The 16,553-nt window shown below is 37.2% G+C and overlaps 1 protein-coding gene across 4 annotated transcripts in view; it reads right to left on the bottom strand.

Moving 5' to 3' along the window:
- Positions 1 to 16,553, bottom strand: part of CAMSAP2 (calmodulin regulated spectrin associated protein family member 2) — an 81,552-nt gene that overhangs the window by 38,042 nt on the left and 26,957 nt on the right. For all 4 annotated transcript variants that reach the window (XM_068199625.1, XM_068199626.1, XM_068199627.1 and 1 more), the window contains exons 3-4: positions 3,298 to 3,459; positions 2,551 to 2,634 (exon numbers count right to left, since the gene is read on the bottom strand). In XM_068199625.1, the coding sequence (XP_068055726.1) occupies positions 2,551 to 2,634; positions 3,298 to 3,459 (246 nt within the window). The remainder of the gene's footprint in view (positions 1 to 2,550; positions 2,635 to 3,297; positions 3,460 to 16,553) is intronic.

Below are 16,553 nucleotides of genomic sequence, written 5' to 3'. Positions count from 1 at the left end.
ATTTAAAAATATCAAAGAAAGAAAATAATAAAATAATTCAGATATTAATAATTAAGCTATAACTGTAATACGAGCATAGAAAATGCTAAACATATATATACAAGCAGAGTTTAATTTTTCTAAAAAATGGAAAATCATGTAGTAGGGCTTTAGGTGATACAAAGGCAGAATTTAATTCACCCCTGCTCACCTTTTTTAAATCTAAGAATACCTATTGTTACTAATAATTAAAGTAAAGCACAACATGCAATGAAAAATTAGGTATGTATTTCTACAAGACCTGCTACAGCTTGGGAATTCAGGAATTCAGCTACAGTTATTTCCCAGCTTTGCCAATACCATCAGTGGTTCTGTGCTTTTAAAGGAGGAATACATGATGCAATATGGAGACAGATAATCAGTGTAAAACACCTGGGCATCTGGGAATGAACACGAAGAGAGACTTGACAGGAGCCCCATGATAATTTAACAGAAACTCCTGTTAAAAATGCTGGTGAACTTGATTTGCTGCAATGGACTCATCCAGTGCATCTGCATTAGTTTTCCTTGTCAAGCCCACATTCAGTACAATCCTCAGTCAGGAAATATAGGGTTTAGTTGGGATGTTTCAAGTGTTTCTAAACCTCAGATGTTTGCATGCATGCAATGACTATTACCTTTAGGAAGAGTAAGTGGAAACTTGGGAAATACTGTGAGACATATGACTAAAAGAAAAGCTGAGATATCAGAGCAGTAAATTAACCAACAGTTGAACAGTTTCTCAAAGAAAACCTGGAGTTAAATAATCCTCATGCTAATACAACCCCCAAGCACAGAATACCTTACTTGACAATGTAAATTATGCAGCTGAATCCCTAGTGAGGTAAAAAACATAATTTGTATCTGGGATAATAGTATAAAAAATTCAGTGTACAGAAGAGAGGGCCTTAAATGTATGTTTTTTTCCATTATATGGCAACTGTTGCATGATTTTGCTATTTTGCCAATGCATTTGTACCTTGGCCAACAAAACCGGGCTCTTGTGTTCTGTTACAGCTTCACAAATCATCTAAAACACCACAATACCATTTTTTAGGCAAATGTGTTATTCCCCTGAGTCCATTTATGGGATCAGTTACAGACTATATAAATCTTTTAATAATTGATTTAAAAATGTTGACAGTGAAGATAAATTATAAACTAAAAATTTTATCCTTTTACTCCTAACATAAGTTGCAAACTATAAGTGAAAATAAATATTACTGAATTTTTACAAATACAGATAATTTTATGTAATTGCTCTGATAATAGTTTTCACTTTGATATACATTTGTTTATCATACTAAGACACTCATGCAGATTTGATTTTCAAAATTGCTCTCATCTTTCCAAGTGACCTACAAACCACATAAAACATCCTAGTATTATTTTCAGGAAAAAGAAAAACCACTAGAGGACAGAGGAACACAGGTTATCTCCCAGGCCTCTGTTTACTTTGTTTTATCTTAATTTGAGAAATGAACTTGCCAAGGACATCTTATTCTCCAGATTTCTATGCTACTATCACTACTGAACGCAGTTTAAATTTTCCATGGCAGGGTATACGCACCAGGGTCACACTATTATTGTAACAACGACCATTTTCTTTTGCTGAGTCACATTAGCCTTCATTGGCATTCCTTACATTAAAAAACCCCTACAAATGCAAAGATATTCACTACACTCATGTTTTTTGAAGCTGAGCATCTAATCCTGGCAGGTAACCTGCCACTCCCAAAGAGTGGCACTGAAAAAGGAGGCAGCAGCTTAGGTGAGAACAGGCCAGGCTGGGAAGCAGAATTACAGCCTTGCAGCAGCTTGGAAATCTGCTCTGCATTCATGGGCAGGGATAAGACCAAAAGGTGTTCAGACTGATTACAATTCTTCAGTAATAGTTATATCACAACAGGGTAAAGGATCTTTCTGAAGCAAAGAATTTTACATACTCTGGAACTGTCTGCTATGCCTAAGTATTTTGATGGGCACATAATGCTACTTAATTAACTGAGCTCTGCAAACAAAAGAAAAAAAGTTCTGTTAGGAAAGGGAGTCAAACATAATCTGTTTTTATTGTACAGATAATAAAACCTCTAATCAACCACTATTTTGGATCATAGCCAGAGCAATCCTTCTCATGATATCATGTACCGATCTCTCTTTTGACATTCATGCAATACACAAGGAAAAAACTATTAAAAAAGATGAAAAAAAGTTCTGGTCTTTTCTCAGATCTATCTGGGGTTTTAATTCACTCAAAGGTAGTCATTATTCTTAAATTCCTTAGCACTAATGTAACAGATGTTTCCCTGCCATTAAAGATTAATTTGTCAGAAAGGACAAATGGCTATAAAAAGTACAACTCTGCTAGTTTTATTTTTAAATGTGTATTTTCATGGAAGTGATAAAACTAATAATGAAATGAATACTACAATTTTGCTTTCTTTAACAAGCAGTTAAAAGCTCAATGTCTGCAATGTCTGTTCATGGATAAATGCTTGTTCTTGTTTAAAATATTTTAACTCCTCCACCTACCTTTTGACCTCCTGTAGATTCTGCACTGTGATGCTCTTTTAGTTTTTGTTCCTGCTCCATGATGTCTTTCAAATGTTCATTTACCTAGAGACAAAATAGTTCGTTCAGTTGTCTGCTCTAAGAAACAAGTCACAGAAATTAGAAGTTCTTCAAAAGGTCTATAAATCACAAACACAGAACTAAAGAAATAAACCAAACATTTTAGACTATAGCCCTGAAGCAAATGTCAGTCTTCGATGCAGTCTAAGGTCACTGCTTGTTAGCTTTACATTGTACAAACTAACCTTTCCCTTATTATGCTCAGTCACATTTGATTAACAGGGTATCCTTGTCATTTGATTTGATTATGCAGTGAAGGTAGATCACTTCAAGCAAGATGTGTTCAAACAAACAGAATACCTTTGGGTTTAAATTGTGACAAAGTACACAATGAGATGACAATTTATCAAGAGCCAAAAAGAGACCCTTGAGCGGGCACTGTGGCATCTCAACATGACAGTGACACCTGAGATGTCATATGTAGTATATATTCCAGCATTAATTTAGACTTCCCATTTATTTGGTTGACACATGTTGAACTTATTTCTGCAAATTTTTTATATTCTACAAACAGCAGATGTAGGAACAGTCTGTATCAGAACAGTCCTGATATACCTACATACACAAATACACATCCTAGGCTCTCATCTCTAATTGAATCATACACATAGCAAAGAAAACCCCAGCTTGCTTTTCCAGCACTCGTACCTTGTTTATCCAGTACATGACAGCATCCTCAATGTCATAGGGTACCTCTGTAGCTTGGAAGAAGGTTGAATACTGCTGAGTGCATGCGATGACTTTCTCAACGCTGACCATCTCCACAGTGTAAGCCATCATGAGGGTGTCGATCATGGCCAAGTGAGCACTCTACAATGGCAGACACCAACGCCTGATTAGTTTGCAAATCAACAGATCTTTCTTATGTACTGCTTCTGAACATAGCCACACACATGGAAAGACCAAAACTGCAAATGCTACAAGTTTTCTGTCTGGTTGTCAGTTATAAATGAAAGCAAATGAAAACAAATATAATAGATTTGAGAACACAGATTAAATTGCAAATTAAAATAACTTCTGTAAAAAAATAACACCAAAGTTAAAGAACTAAAAGTGAACAGAATAAGGAAGTTTAATGAATGATTCAAACATCAGTTCACTTTCAACAGAGGTAAAGAGATCTTTTAAAATTGTCACCACAGCAAAACCAAACCCCCCTGTCTGATCAATGTTACTTGTACTGGAAATAAAAGCTGAAACTTGGGGATTGCAAAACAATCTCCATCATCATGAAAATGCTGCATTAATATGTGAAAGTTCATCTCTATTTAAAGTCCTAATCCAGGAAGAAGACATGATTACACTAATCCTTAGTAAAAACCCAACAAAATGATAGAAAAACATCTAGTTTTCTTCTAGTAAACTAGTTTTTTTATGCAGATGTAAGGTAGGTGCCACAGCTATAGGTACTCAACTTCTGTATAAAAGAGGAGGTACATTTCCTCTGGTGTTATATATTGAAAGACAATGGCTATTTCACAGTTTGTAAGAGTTCAAAATAAGCAAAGAATCCCCCCCTAACCCAACACAATAACAAAAAAAAAAAAAAAAAAAAAAAGGATAACAAGGATTTACATTAGATTCTTGTGATGAAATAATAAAATGATGGTGGCTTTTAGAGGCAGTGCCTACAGCTAAACACATTTCCTTCTGCTTCATGATAAGAAAAACAGAAACAGCTTTCTAACTATTAAGTGAGATTTCCCATGGATCAGAAGAATTTCCAAAGACAGTATTTTTAAAACACTGTCTTTAAACACAGCTCAACAATGCAGATAAAGATCCTCAACACTTGTTAACACCACCGCTTCCATACGATCAAAAATATTCATATAAACATCTCACAAGGTAGCTGTAACAGCCATGGTAACAGCAATGAACAACATGAGTCACACAGCAATATGCTATCTAATCATCACAGTTAAGGTAGTTCATGCACATCACTTATTCCAGAATTCCCAGCAGGAAAAAGAACAGGTCCAGAGTATGTGCTGCTCTTAGTGTTTGTGTCATCAATGAAAGTGATGATGCTGACCTCAGAAGCAGGCAGCAGCACGTACTGCTTTTCTGAAAGCAGTTAAATTGCTTTGTTTTACAAAAAAGGCAAACTACACTTATAAGACATTCACAAAACTGAAGCTGACAGCCAACCCTCCTGGGCCAAGCTTGGACCCTGGGTATGGCCTGAGAGCCCTGTCCCACAGAGTCCATCTCTGCTCCCAGCAGCAGCAGCACAGCTGGCCAAGGAATCAGCACCTCCTCCCTGCTGCCACCACTAACGGACTCAGTCCGAATAAACTCCTTCCACCACTGCTCCTATGCCTTATCGACAAACCTTTCTGGACAAACACTGGTACAAGCTCCTAGGTGAATGAAGGAAAGTGCTGGGCAGCTGAATCTTGCCACTCAAAGTGTTTCAGAAGGGAAAGGGTGTTGCCTGTGTGCAGCCTCATGAGAGGCCTGCAGCCGTGTGCAGGGCAGCAATGCTCTACAGGGATGCACAAGCTGCTCCTCTGCTGGCCCAGCAGTGCAGTGCAGAGGGAAGTCCAAACCAAGTATCACACAAACTGTGAGTACAGCCCCCCAAATCCCTGTGGGGGATTGCAGAGCCTGGGACAGCCATACAAATCCATGCAGTTCTGGTAGGAGTTCCCAATGCAGATTGCAGAAAGATACTTAGCACGTGTAACACCCAGCAAAGCAGGGAAGATTTGGATCATCTCTGACACCGGGGGCCACTGTTCTAATCATCTTTCCTTGCTACATGCTGCCTGGGTTAAAACCTTGTGCTATTTTCAGACTGTTTTCAGAACCTCCTCCCAAAAATAAAAAGGATACATTAAAACAGCAAGAAAATGCTGGATTTGCTTTTTAAGAGGAGGTAGTGCACAAAAATGTGTTTTCCAGCCAGACATAAGAGTGGCCTCATAGAGAACGCTACTGCTAGGAGTCATTGTGGTTGATCCAAAACTGTTCACACTGCCTGCTGCACAAGGGAATTCTTCCCACCCTTTACTCCCTGCCTGTGTGAAGGACACTGCCTTCTAGGTGAGGTCTGATAACCAAGGAAGCTCCCAGAGGTGTGAAAGCAGCATCCTCTTGCCCAGCTGTTGATCCATGAGTAGTGCCCTGGCTACTACACCTGTGCTCTGAGACCAGCCTGCAAGAAAAACCACCCTGAACTCCCCAGAGGGAATTTAGTAGCCTTCACCTCCCATGCCGGATCATCAGCTTCTCAGGAAAACACCTATGAAGGAGATGCCAGTGGAGAGAGAAAGCTACGGAAGCGTTGCTAGAAATGACAATATGCTCAATACATTATAAATATATTAGAAAAAGTAAATTATTTACAATTTGTTAACTGAGTCTCATTTTCAATGCTTCTAGCAAATCATTAATGAAGTGCAAACTACTTAAACAAACAGAGGGAAGAATGACCTTAGATAATAATTTGTACTATCAAAACTAAGTGTAATAAACTTTTACCAACACTGTCTAGATCCATGTCACAATCTGTGACACAATTTCATACAAGCAATCAAATACAAGCATCTTCAGTCTCAAAATGACTCCAAGTTATTTTCTTTATAATCCAGTAAGGACACTCCGAAGATTTTAAAAAACTAGTAAATAATAAAAGAAGAATGAGTATTATCCTGAGAAACAAACAACAAACTACCACTTTTTTTTAGCTAGCAAAAATCAAACTTTTTATTTTATTAATAGTTTCTTTACTAATGAAAATATTTAAAATTAGTAACATATATTTATTCCCCTAGAAAACTGCAAGCAACCAAATAAACATATTTTATATCTAAAATAGCTGTTTGTTTGGTTTGTTTGCTGTTTTTTTTTAAAAGGAGTTACAAAAAGAATGAGAAAACTATTTAATTGCACATACAGCCCTACTGTTTTTCTTCCATTTATTTTGGGAAGAGCACACAAACTGTGTTCTTTTACATGTCTTCACTGTGCTCAATAAGAAACAGTAAATTGAAAACTGCACTATAAAAAAAAGTCCTACTCTTCCAAACACAGGCTTTGTCAGCATAACTGCTGAAATTCTCTAAAACATCCCAAGTTTTAAGAAATTCTCTTGATAGCAAAAAAGTTCTGATTTTTTTTTTGCCTCTCTCACTGAGCAGCTTATTTTAGGTGCAGCTAAAAAAATTAGGTACTCCCTAAAAAGAAGGAAAGTTCACTTTTGCTAGTCAGATCCACAGTTAGGAATGAATTATGCAAGCAAGCAACACTTCATATCTGAGGGAGAACCAGAAACCACTTTGAGCTGGGCAGAAACCAGGATGAGCCACTCAGCAACGTCTTCTTTCTCTGGACAAACATGGACACAATGCCTGGAGGAAGTGCCCAGGAGCAGCTGACAACGGGGATGAAGACAGCACATTAAATGTTGGTATTTCCTCTGAGGTGGCACCATTCAGATATACAGCTTAAAAACCCAGGCAGGATTTTCATGCTGTCACATACCTCCCACATCCAGAATTGCAGCAAGGCATAAATAAAGAAGTACAATTCCAAAAAAGAAAAATAATTTTAGAGAAATAATTTTTTAAATCCCCATACAGTAGCATAAAATGATACAAAACCGTTAGAGGAACATATTTTTAAAAAGTGAAGATCAACAGAGCAGCAGTGAACAACACAGGAAATAATACACTTTTCCCATAAGTGTTATGCAGAGATTTGGTTTAAGCCAATTCTAAAAACTGTTTTTTCCTTTATTGCTTCACTACAATGGTGCAAAGTAATAAAGCCTTAAATATAACACAAAAATATATTAAAAAATACAAAATGCTAGATTCTTAGAGGTATTTTATTTTCTAAGACACAAATGTGCTTTTGTCTTCCCCAGCTACAGCCTGCAAAGAACACAAGAGTTTTAACTTACTAATCTTAAATATCTCATGTAATTACTGGTTAGTTTCTGCCCCTGTAATGTAGGTTCCACAGCTTTTCATTCTACTGCTAAATAGTTCAATAAGAAGCTTACTGAACTGCAGAAGAAAAATTATTCTGAGCATGGCTGCTAATGCTTTCCTGTCTGCCTAACATTTGATTAGAGAGCTTTCTTCACCTCCAATGAAGAACTGAAAACAACTTCATGAAAAAGTGCACTAAGTGAAAGTTTTATATGATACTGTACACACAGATACTTATGGATAAATACCACAAATTACAGACAGCTCCTACATCGTTACATGCTACTAAGGTTATTTTTTATATTCCAGTAAATGATACTCAGGTCAGGAGTTCCCTTTTGAACTCCCTCTTTAGGAAAACATAGACAAATCCACTTCCCACTACAGTACTTGAAGAAAGGGGAAGAAAGAAAACTGAGGATATTATTGTTACCCTCATGCTAAATAGAAATAAATAATTAATTCACTCTTTCCTGGAGATTTTTTTTTTGTAATAAAAGTCCCCTAAACTCACTATGCTTTGGAGAAGTGATTTGATCTTTGACAGACTGGCTTTTGTAAACAGAAATACGTATTACACAACAAATACATATATTTCTAGCTAAATTCACTAAATATTTTGCCTCAACTGGATCAGGCACTTGAGCAAAGAACACAAAAGATCAGCTCTCTACAATTAGCTGGGAGAATTTTTATATCTCCCTTGCATCAGTAGTTAGCATGTAAACAACTTCTTCTGCCTTCTGAAGACAGAGGTTTGGATCCAGGTAATTTTCACACTCCAGTAAAAAGAGCCAATAATTCCAAAGGCTTGATGAAAATTACTCTGAGTATCAAGAATATAGATGGAATAATCACTGTAGGACACATACTTTAGGAAAAAGGGTAAAACAAGTGTTGCTCATATCCATGACAAAAGAAAGAGTAATAACAGGCAAGTATGGGCTTAAACACACAGGGAAACTGCCAAGAGCACTGTCAGGATCCCCTTACATACCACACTAACCCACATCTGTGCACCCAGCTTCCTTGCAGGTTCTGTGAACAGCAGTTTGAGGAGGCTGGCTAGCTTAAGCCTCCAGGCCCTTTCCCAGAGACCCTTCCCCAGATAATCCAAGTCTCAAATTAATCTGCTAGCATAGGGAGATATCAACTAAACTCTAAGTCTCAATTAAAAATTGCAGAATTCCAGCTCAGGGAAAGTGCTTGAATACTGCAGGAGGTGAGGAAAGAATTAATGAGCAGAGCCAATAGGTGATAACTCTATCACAAATTTCAAAGCCATTGCTTCATTTGACCATCATTTTTACAGCAAAATGAAGACAACTTTGATACTACAAAGGAAACAAGTTCCAAAATATTTCAACCAACAAAATGAAGCAGTCTGAAGTAGTGAGTTCTGCTCTGTTTGATGATTTTTAAATGCAATTCTTCTCTAGCCTCACACAGTACCTATGCTTTGCACAATCCTGAAATAAGCCCAGCTGTCTAGTTAGTCTTGTCCTGCAAGGGAATGATCATGCTGAATTACCTCCTTGCTGCATTGCCACGAAGAACAAGGGCTTGACTCTCACAGGATGCTTACTCAGCAAGAACAGGCATTACTGAGTCATACTAAGCACCTTGAGACAGGTTCTGCAACGCAGACAGAATGGTTTTTGCTTTCAATATTTTTATAGACTTCTCTGTTTGGTTAGCTTTTTAAATGTAGTAACCTATTATATGAATACGTATATTAAGAAATCATTCTTGGGCTGACTATACACATCTGACACAGGAAACATAATTCACTTCTATAAAAAGGATTTCTCAGGTACTGATATTGGCTGTATTAAGCATTTTGATAGCACTTATAAGCTTGACCTAAGGTTTCCTCATTACACTTGTTAGAGAGCTTCATAATTTGATCTACTAACTCAATTCTAACTAAATATCTAACAGAGATTCCCAGATTTTCTGGATGACATAACCAAGGGAGACTTTGACCTACTCCAGGACATAGTGAAACAAAGTACCTGCACAACACACACTGGAATCAAGAACTAGTAAATGGTGTTCATCACATTATTTGACTTTTGACTTAGTTTATAGATTCACATGACCTACTTTGAATTTTTTACATATACTTACCAATTGCAAGTTGCCTGTTTTTATTACTGGGAGAATCAAGTGCCTAATGGTAAAAACCACAAAGGCACTTGAGTGTCTTTAAGCTAAGCACTCCTAGTTTCAAAGATAAATACTGGTAGTTAGATAGTTTAAACTAAAGTAGGAAAATAACACAGGATAACTGGTAAGACAGTTATACACATTTCAACAAGTAAATAGCAAGAGCCTCAAATTTCCCAGAGGACTTTGTTTTTGCAGATAATTCAGGATTTTCCCAGAACATATTGTCAAATCCTGTCCAGATAAAACAACTCAAAAAACTCTTACAAAAATTACTTATGTGTATTGTCTACTTGCTCTTCTGCTGGTTCAAAACAAAGAACAAGCAGTAATTGTATTAAATATCATCTGAATTTCATATTTTCACAGCAAGCTCCACTACTCTTTGAAGAACACAGGAGTGGGAAAAAGAAAAACAAGGCTTTGTCTTATCCATATATCAAAAAAAAGTAGTTCCCTCTCCCTGACTCACTCATACCTGCATAGGAATGGCATTAAAACCACCGGTTTAACTTCTCTGGCAGCTCAGCTAACACCTGCAGAGGCAGTTATCACCAGGAAGTATCAAAGCATATTCATCTCAGAACATCTGCTAAAGGAACCCAGCCTTAGGAGTGCTGGAGAACTACCACTTCCTCATGGACAAGCAGGAGCAGTGGCAAGACAAGGCAGATTTCTACAGAATTTGGGGTGAAGAGTTCAGGGTTGGGGGATAGGTTGGGTTACATACTTCTCTACAACAGATGTACGTAAGAGGGGAAGTTCGGCAGAGAGAAAGAGAGGCAGAGATCCCAAAATAAAATGTGTGTGTAGGCTGAGGTATTAATCCATGGAGATAAGACTGGAAAAGGAAACAGGGATGTCTTCTCCAGTGCATGAAGCCTGGCACTGAGCCTTGGCATCCTGCAAGCCCCACTGACAAAGCCTCCCTGAGCCATGGCTCAGTCTGGGGTCAGAGCAGACTACTTCTGCAACTTTACAGCACACACTTCTAGTTCATCTGTTTCACAGTTAAATATTGACAGCCAGTTCTGAATAGCAGCTTTTTTAGCCCAGGTAACTGATATCACATGCTTTCTGACTTACCTGCATTTCAGTTTTGCTTTTTTTTTTGATCAAACTAGTTAGTTACATCCTTTATCTCACAATCCTTAGAAGGTTTAAAGACTTGAATGAATGTAAAATGCCCATTTGATAAAAGGCATGCAATCAACTTGATATTACAATAGCAATTTACAAAAAAACATCTAAAGTAATACAGAGCGTGATATTTCTCATAATTCTCAACATTTAACAAATCTACAGCCTTGGTTCCTGATGAATTGTAATAATGAGCTTGTCTGCATATAGTACTAATGATGCTTTAATTGCAGTGATGAATAGTACAATATACTGGTTTTTTCAATTAATCTGTTTCAGAAATCATTATGTTTGTAAAAAATGTAAACAAAAATTACTGGTATTCTACAACAGAGGAGATGAAGTTATCTGTGGTTCTTTCCCTCATTTCTCAAGCTAAACGAGGATCAAAGTAGGGCCAAATTATCAATGGAAATCTCCAACTGAATTCCACACAGTTCTGGGACTGGCCTTCCAGGGTATGTTTTTAACTGCTACATTCTACTCAGTTTCCCCAGGAAATGTGCCTCCCAGCTGGAACTTGTGAGAGACACTTGTTACAATATAAAACTGGAAATACAGACTTAAATTCTCCAGGAAGGCATTTTATAAACAATTTTAGTTATAAACAAGATATTTGGGGTGTTTCGTTGCAAAACCATCTTTGTTTTTGAGAGTTACCATCCTTCTTGGTCCAAATTTGTATTTTTATAATGTATGGAGGAAATGTATATTATTCAGCACCTTAGATACAGAAAAAAAGTGTGGTATTGAGCTAATGCCTCTGACATGTAAGCATCCAAGACCTAGGGACAGCTTCCTTCTGTCACACATCAAATACCACCATATTTTAACAAAACTGCTGCTGAAGAACCTTTGAAAAACTTCTGTGGCTTTTGTTAAATTGCTGATACACAAAAATCTATTTTAAACATGAGAATCTTTGTTAGGCTTAGCTTTCTTTGTTAATCTAGCAAAATATTGGCTTAAGAAATCAAAACATGTATGTTCATTTCAACATGCTATCTTCAAAAAGAAGAAAACTAGTTTCAACTTTCACATGAGAACATAATATGAAATCTTCCTGCATGTGCATATGAACAGGCTCTGGATAATTTCCTTGCTGTTTCTTTATTAACCATACAAGGGCAAAGAAATGAGGTCATTACATTCATTACTGTAATGGCAATTACATTAAGGATAGGAGTTATTTGACCTTTTCTTGAATGCTTTTTAGGAATACCGCATTTATAGACCATAACACAACACAGTAAGACATGAGAGGGAAAATAATCCAGACAACAGCCAAGGTCAAAAGAAATTTCCTAGTCTCCTACTTTAAATGAACTCTATCAGTAGTGTTAAATAATTCAAACAGACACACAAAATTATACTGATCACAAGAAATCCGTTTCTCTACGGCTGTTAATGTAGTAAAACCTTGCAAGTGACAAGCTGCTGACTAATAGCATTACTAAATCAGACAGCTGACCAACATTTTTTCATCTACTTATTAAAGGATTAGGACAGGCCAGCCACAATGGTGGCTGCTAAACAAGGATATGGCCCACAGTGATGTTATAGCAGAAGTAGGAAAGGTACTTCATGGTTGTTTCAATAGACATATTCAAAAGTGTTTCCACTTGTTTGGTTAATCTGGACTAAACACCAAACTTTTGGACAGATCTTGAACCTCTGAAGTAGAGTATGGGTTCTTCAGAGAAAGACTCTTACATATGCACACACAGACGTAAAACAATTGCTTTACTGTAAGCCTTAAGATCTGTTTTCTCAGCGTTCAAAGCAACTGTACTAAGGAATACACTTTATTCTTAAAAAAGAGCAATCTGTGTGCCCTCATAGAGATCATGCTGTACCAATAATCCTTTTTAATAGATTACTTGGACCCAAGGATGTCCATTTCATCTACTGCAGCAGATTTTTGCAGGACATCTGGCAGTAGTCTCCATCACCATAAGCTTCTGCTAAGCACAGGGTCATACCCAGGCTCTGTCTGCATCAGGAACTGCTGCAGACCAACAGGAGCAGATTGGTACCCAGGAAAGGTTTGTGCTGAGGACAGGATACATACAAGAAGGACTATCGTTGCCAATTATCACTCTACTTAAAAAAAAAATCTGGAATTCAAGCAGCATACTAATAAAGCAGTGGATTGTCTTTCTATCAGCATTTCACAAAAATGGGAAGGTTGATGACATAGTAACTAAAGCTTTTCTTGAAAGTTATTTTGGTAAAGGCATGAGAAGTGGTTATCGATATGATACCATCTACAGGAGGCAAAATTTCTTAACGAAAACTTTCTTTTGAAAAATTAAATGGGAAATTAACTTGCAGCCTATGCACAGAAAATATTAAAATGCTTTACCCAAAGAATTAAGATAGAACAGAAGACCACTGTGAACTAGAGGCTACTTCTTAGTTAACTGGCGAGCAAGGTAAAACAGTGCCCATTCTCACAATTATCTGTTTGTGAACCAGCACTTTTCAGGGCATGGAAATGAATTGGAAAGTCTCCTTCCTCCACCTCTCTTTGGTAATGAAATAACTGCCAGTTCATAAGTCTTTTTAAAGATTAAAACAATAAACCACACAATCATGTTCTCATTCCTCATGCATTTTTGGTTTATAATGTTATTATTCCAGGGCGTCTTGCATAATTAGTAGCTCTTGAAACAGTGAAGTCAGCTGCAGCAGTAACCTATTCACATTGTAGTAAACAACCATTTTCTGAGGCAAAATATCCCTCCCCCTGTTCTCCCCAACTAAGGCAAGCTGAGTAAAAGAGCATGGTGATAAATGAAACAAAACAGAGAAACCAGCTGAAGAGAAAATCACAAGGCAGAAATGAGAAAACTGCTAACTCCTATCCTTTCATTTTCCAAATCATTACTTAAGATGGCAATAACTAGACTGTATTTTCTTTGCTTACAAGAATATCAATAAATACCAACAGTATTATTTGAAACCTTATGCTACAAGCCTAAGATATGTCATTGCATGCTGTCCAGAAACCACACAAGCCATTCACAAGATGAAATCTTTCATTTGGCAAAAGCAGTGAGCTCCATACATGAACCTCACCTTGTTATTGGAAAGAAGAGAGAAGATGAATGGAGGGAAGGAGCTGGGAAGTATTTTATAGCTGTCCTTAAACAATGGATTCAGAGACCACCAGCAGTAAACATGAATAGTACCCACAGTGCTACACGAGGATCAGTGCAAGATTCAGGCAGTTCCATTGATTCTCAGCATTGTTTCATCAGCTAAAAGTGTAAAACCACAGAACAAAAATCTCTGCTGGGCAGTTCGGCTATTGAACATTTGGAGGAACTAAACCAGGGGTTTTTTGATGAGGTGGAAAAGAAGCTGGTATAAGCATTGAGGAATGACATCAAGCTAGGCCAAAATCCCTGGAGAGGTACTGCTGCAAGGACTTAATTGATGGTTTTTTTTCTGATTGGACTGAGTAAAGCAAAGAAAAGTAGAAATTGTTGTTTTCCATTTTTTTCTTAGCTTCTAAATGTCTTATTTTGCTCTGAGTTTCATGTCTGTGGTTTGTTTGGGTTTTTTCCAAACCCCCTTCTCATTAAAATTAGAAATTGCCTGACATCTGTTCTTTCTTTTCAAGCATCCAAACTCTGAAATCCCATAATCCGTAAATGGGAAAGGACGATTAGTGAGAAACTTGGCTGAACTACATGTGAGACACATTATGGGACATACCAGCAATCAATTTAAAATGATTGGCTTCAAGTGTGTTATTTCAGAATTGCAGGCAGTATCTGTAACTTATATTACCTAAAATACCCAAAGTAAAATTTTATCAAACATAAAAAGCTGGCTGTCTGCACAGGCAAGTCAATCTGTAGTATTTGAAAAAGTAAAAAAAAATCAATACTGTGATAGAACAAGATGGAATGGGCACTACTAGAAAAGCTGGTATGCAGTTCTCACTGAAGAAGAAATATCACAGGACGTGTATTATTGGTCACAGCTAACAGGCAGGATATATTTCAGTACCTACCTGATCATCCAGACATATGACAAGCCCAAATCAGTAAGCAATTCTGCCAACAAAAATTCTTACAGTACACATTATAGGTGCAGAACTTTGTATTAAACATGAAGTTTGTCAATATTTTAAAATGTACTTCAAAACACAGTGTAGATAATTTAGGGTTTGCTTAGAAATGTTAATTATTCATACTTAGACACAGAACAGTTGCTATTTTCAGATGTATTGCTTCCAAATTATGATTATTTCAAGTTCTGTGTTGGATACATATGGACACACATCAAGCAAGACAAGAGGTATTATAAAGGCCCAAGAATAAACCCAGTCTAGAGGAATGCCAAGCCTACAGGAGAATTTACACATGGTTTCTCCCTGAACAGACGGCTCTGGTATTTTACCTTCCAGTAAATAATGTGTACTCTGTGCATATAATGCAGCTACAGTGGATATATTGATTTAATTCATTATTTTATACCCCATGACAGACTAAAGGTGTGGGTATAGACCTGGGGTATCTCATGAGTGAAGAATACTTCATAATCTTATAGTCATTGATGGAGAACAATCACAAATGCACCTGTAATCCTCACTTAAATAAGTTTCACTTCAGAAAGACTATTTTATATGGTCACATTGCTGCAAAGAAAAAAGACAAATACAAAAACTATTAGGATAAACTGTTAAGAATATTCACATTAGTACCCATGCTTTCTGTTGTGTCTGGAACTCTTCCCATTCATCCTCTTTGCACTTGGATGCAAAACAAATACTAGCCATCAAAGAGTGTATGGTGTAACACTCGCTACATCGTTTGGATAGTTCAAAAGGCATTATCAAATCCAAACCAAAGTAAATGTTTAATACAAGTTGCCCATACTGAAGAAAAACCAAGACAAAACAAAATCAGTTTTGCATGTCCAAAGAAGAAAGAAGCACAGAGAGGCTCAGCCAGAGCAGCTACTACAGACAAGAGGAACATGAACATTCCTCACTCCTTTTGTTTCATTACAGCCTGCAACTCCCCTGTGCCATGCAGGGATGTGCAGCCACCCAACAGGAAAGGTGTTCCCAGCTCCATCCCTCAGGCAGCTGAGCAGCCCAGCGGGGCGTGTGCCAGGACAGGCCCGACCCTGGGAAGAGAGGGGGCTGCTCAGACCCCCATTCCCAGAGCCACACTGACCTACCTGAAAGCTACAACGATGAAATAGTGCGAAATAAAGACATGGTAACAGTGATTCTTCAAACCTTTTACTTGGGTACTCTTTAAAATACTTCTATCATTGATTAACATGACCTTTGCAATGACTTTTGAATTAATCCCTAACTGACTATACTGGGATTTTCTTTACATAAACTACAGATTCTTTTGGCAATGCAAGCTTTATCAATAACTGACTATAAAAATTATTTTGAATGCTGTCTTCATCTTAACTCTACATTCTAAATGTCTTATTTCCCTTCTTGTAGATCTGGCTCAGTAACTCTCACGTTTGTTTACATATACACATTTACACACCAGTATGTCTATAGGAATGACATGTCAGAGTGGTTTTGAATACACTCAGCAAATGATGTTTGCAACAGGCCATAATGACAATGAATCAGTTATTCAAACAGCATAATCCCTTTGAGATATGAAC

The sequence above is a fragment of the Anomalospiza imberbis genome, chromosome 9 (genome assembly GCF_031753505.1).
Source record: "Anomalospiza imberbis isolate Cuckoo-Finch-1a 21T00152 chromosome 9, ASM3175350v1, whole genome shotgun sequence".
NCBI classification, from domain to species: Eukaryota; Metazoa; Chordata; class Aves; order Passeriformes; family Viduidae; genus Anomalospiza; species Anomalospiza imberbis.
This window is presented reverse-complemented; position numbering and strand designations above follow the sequence as displayed.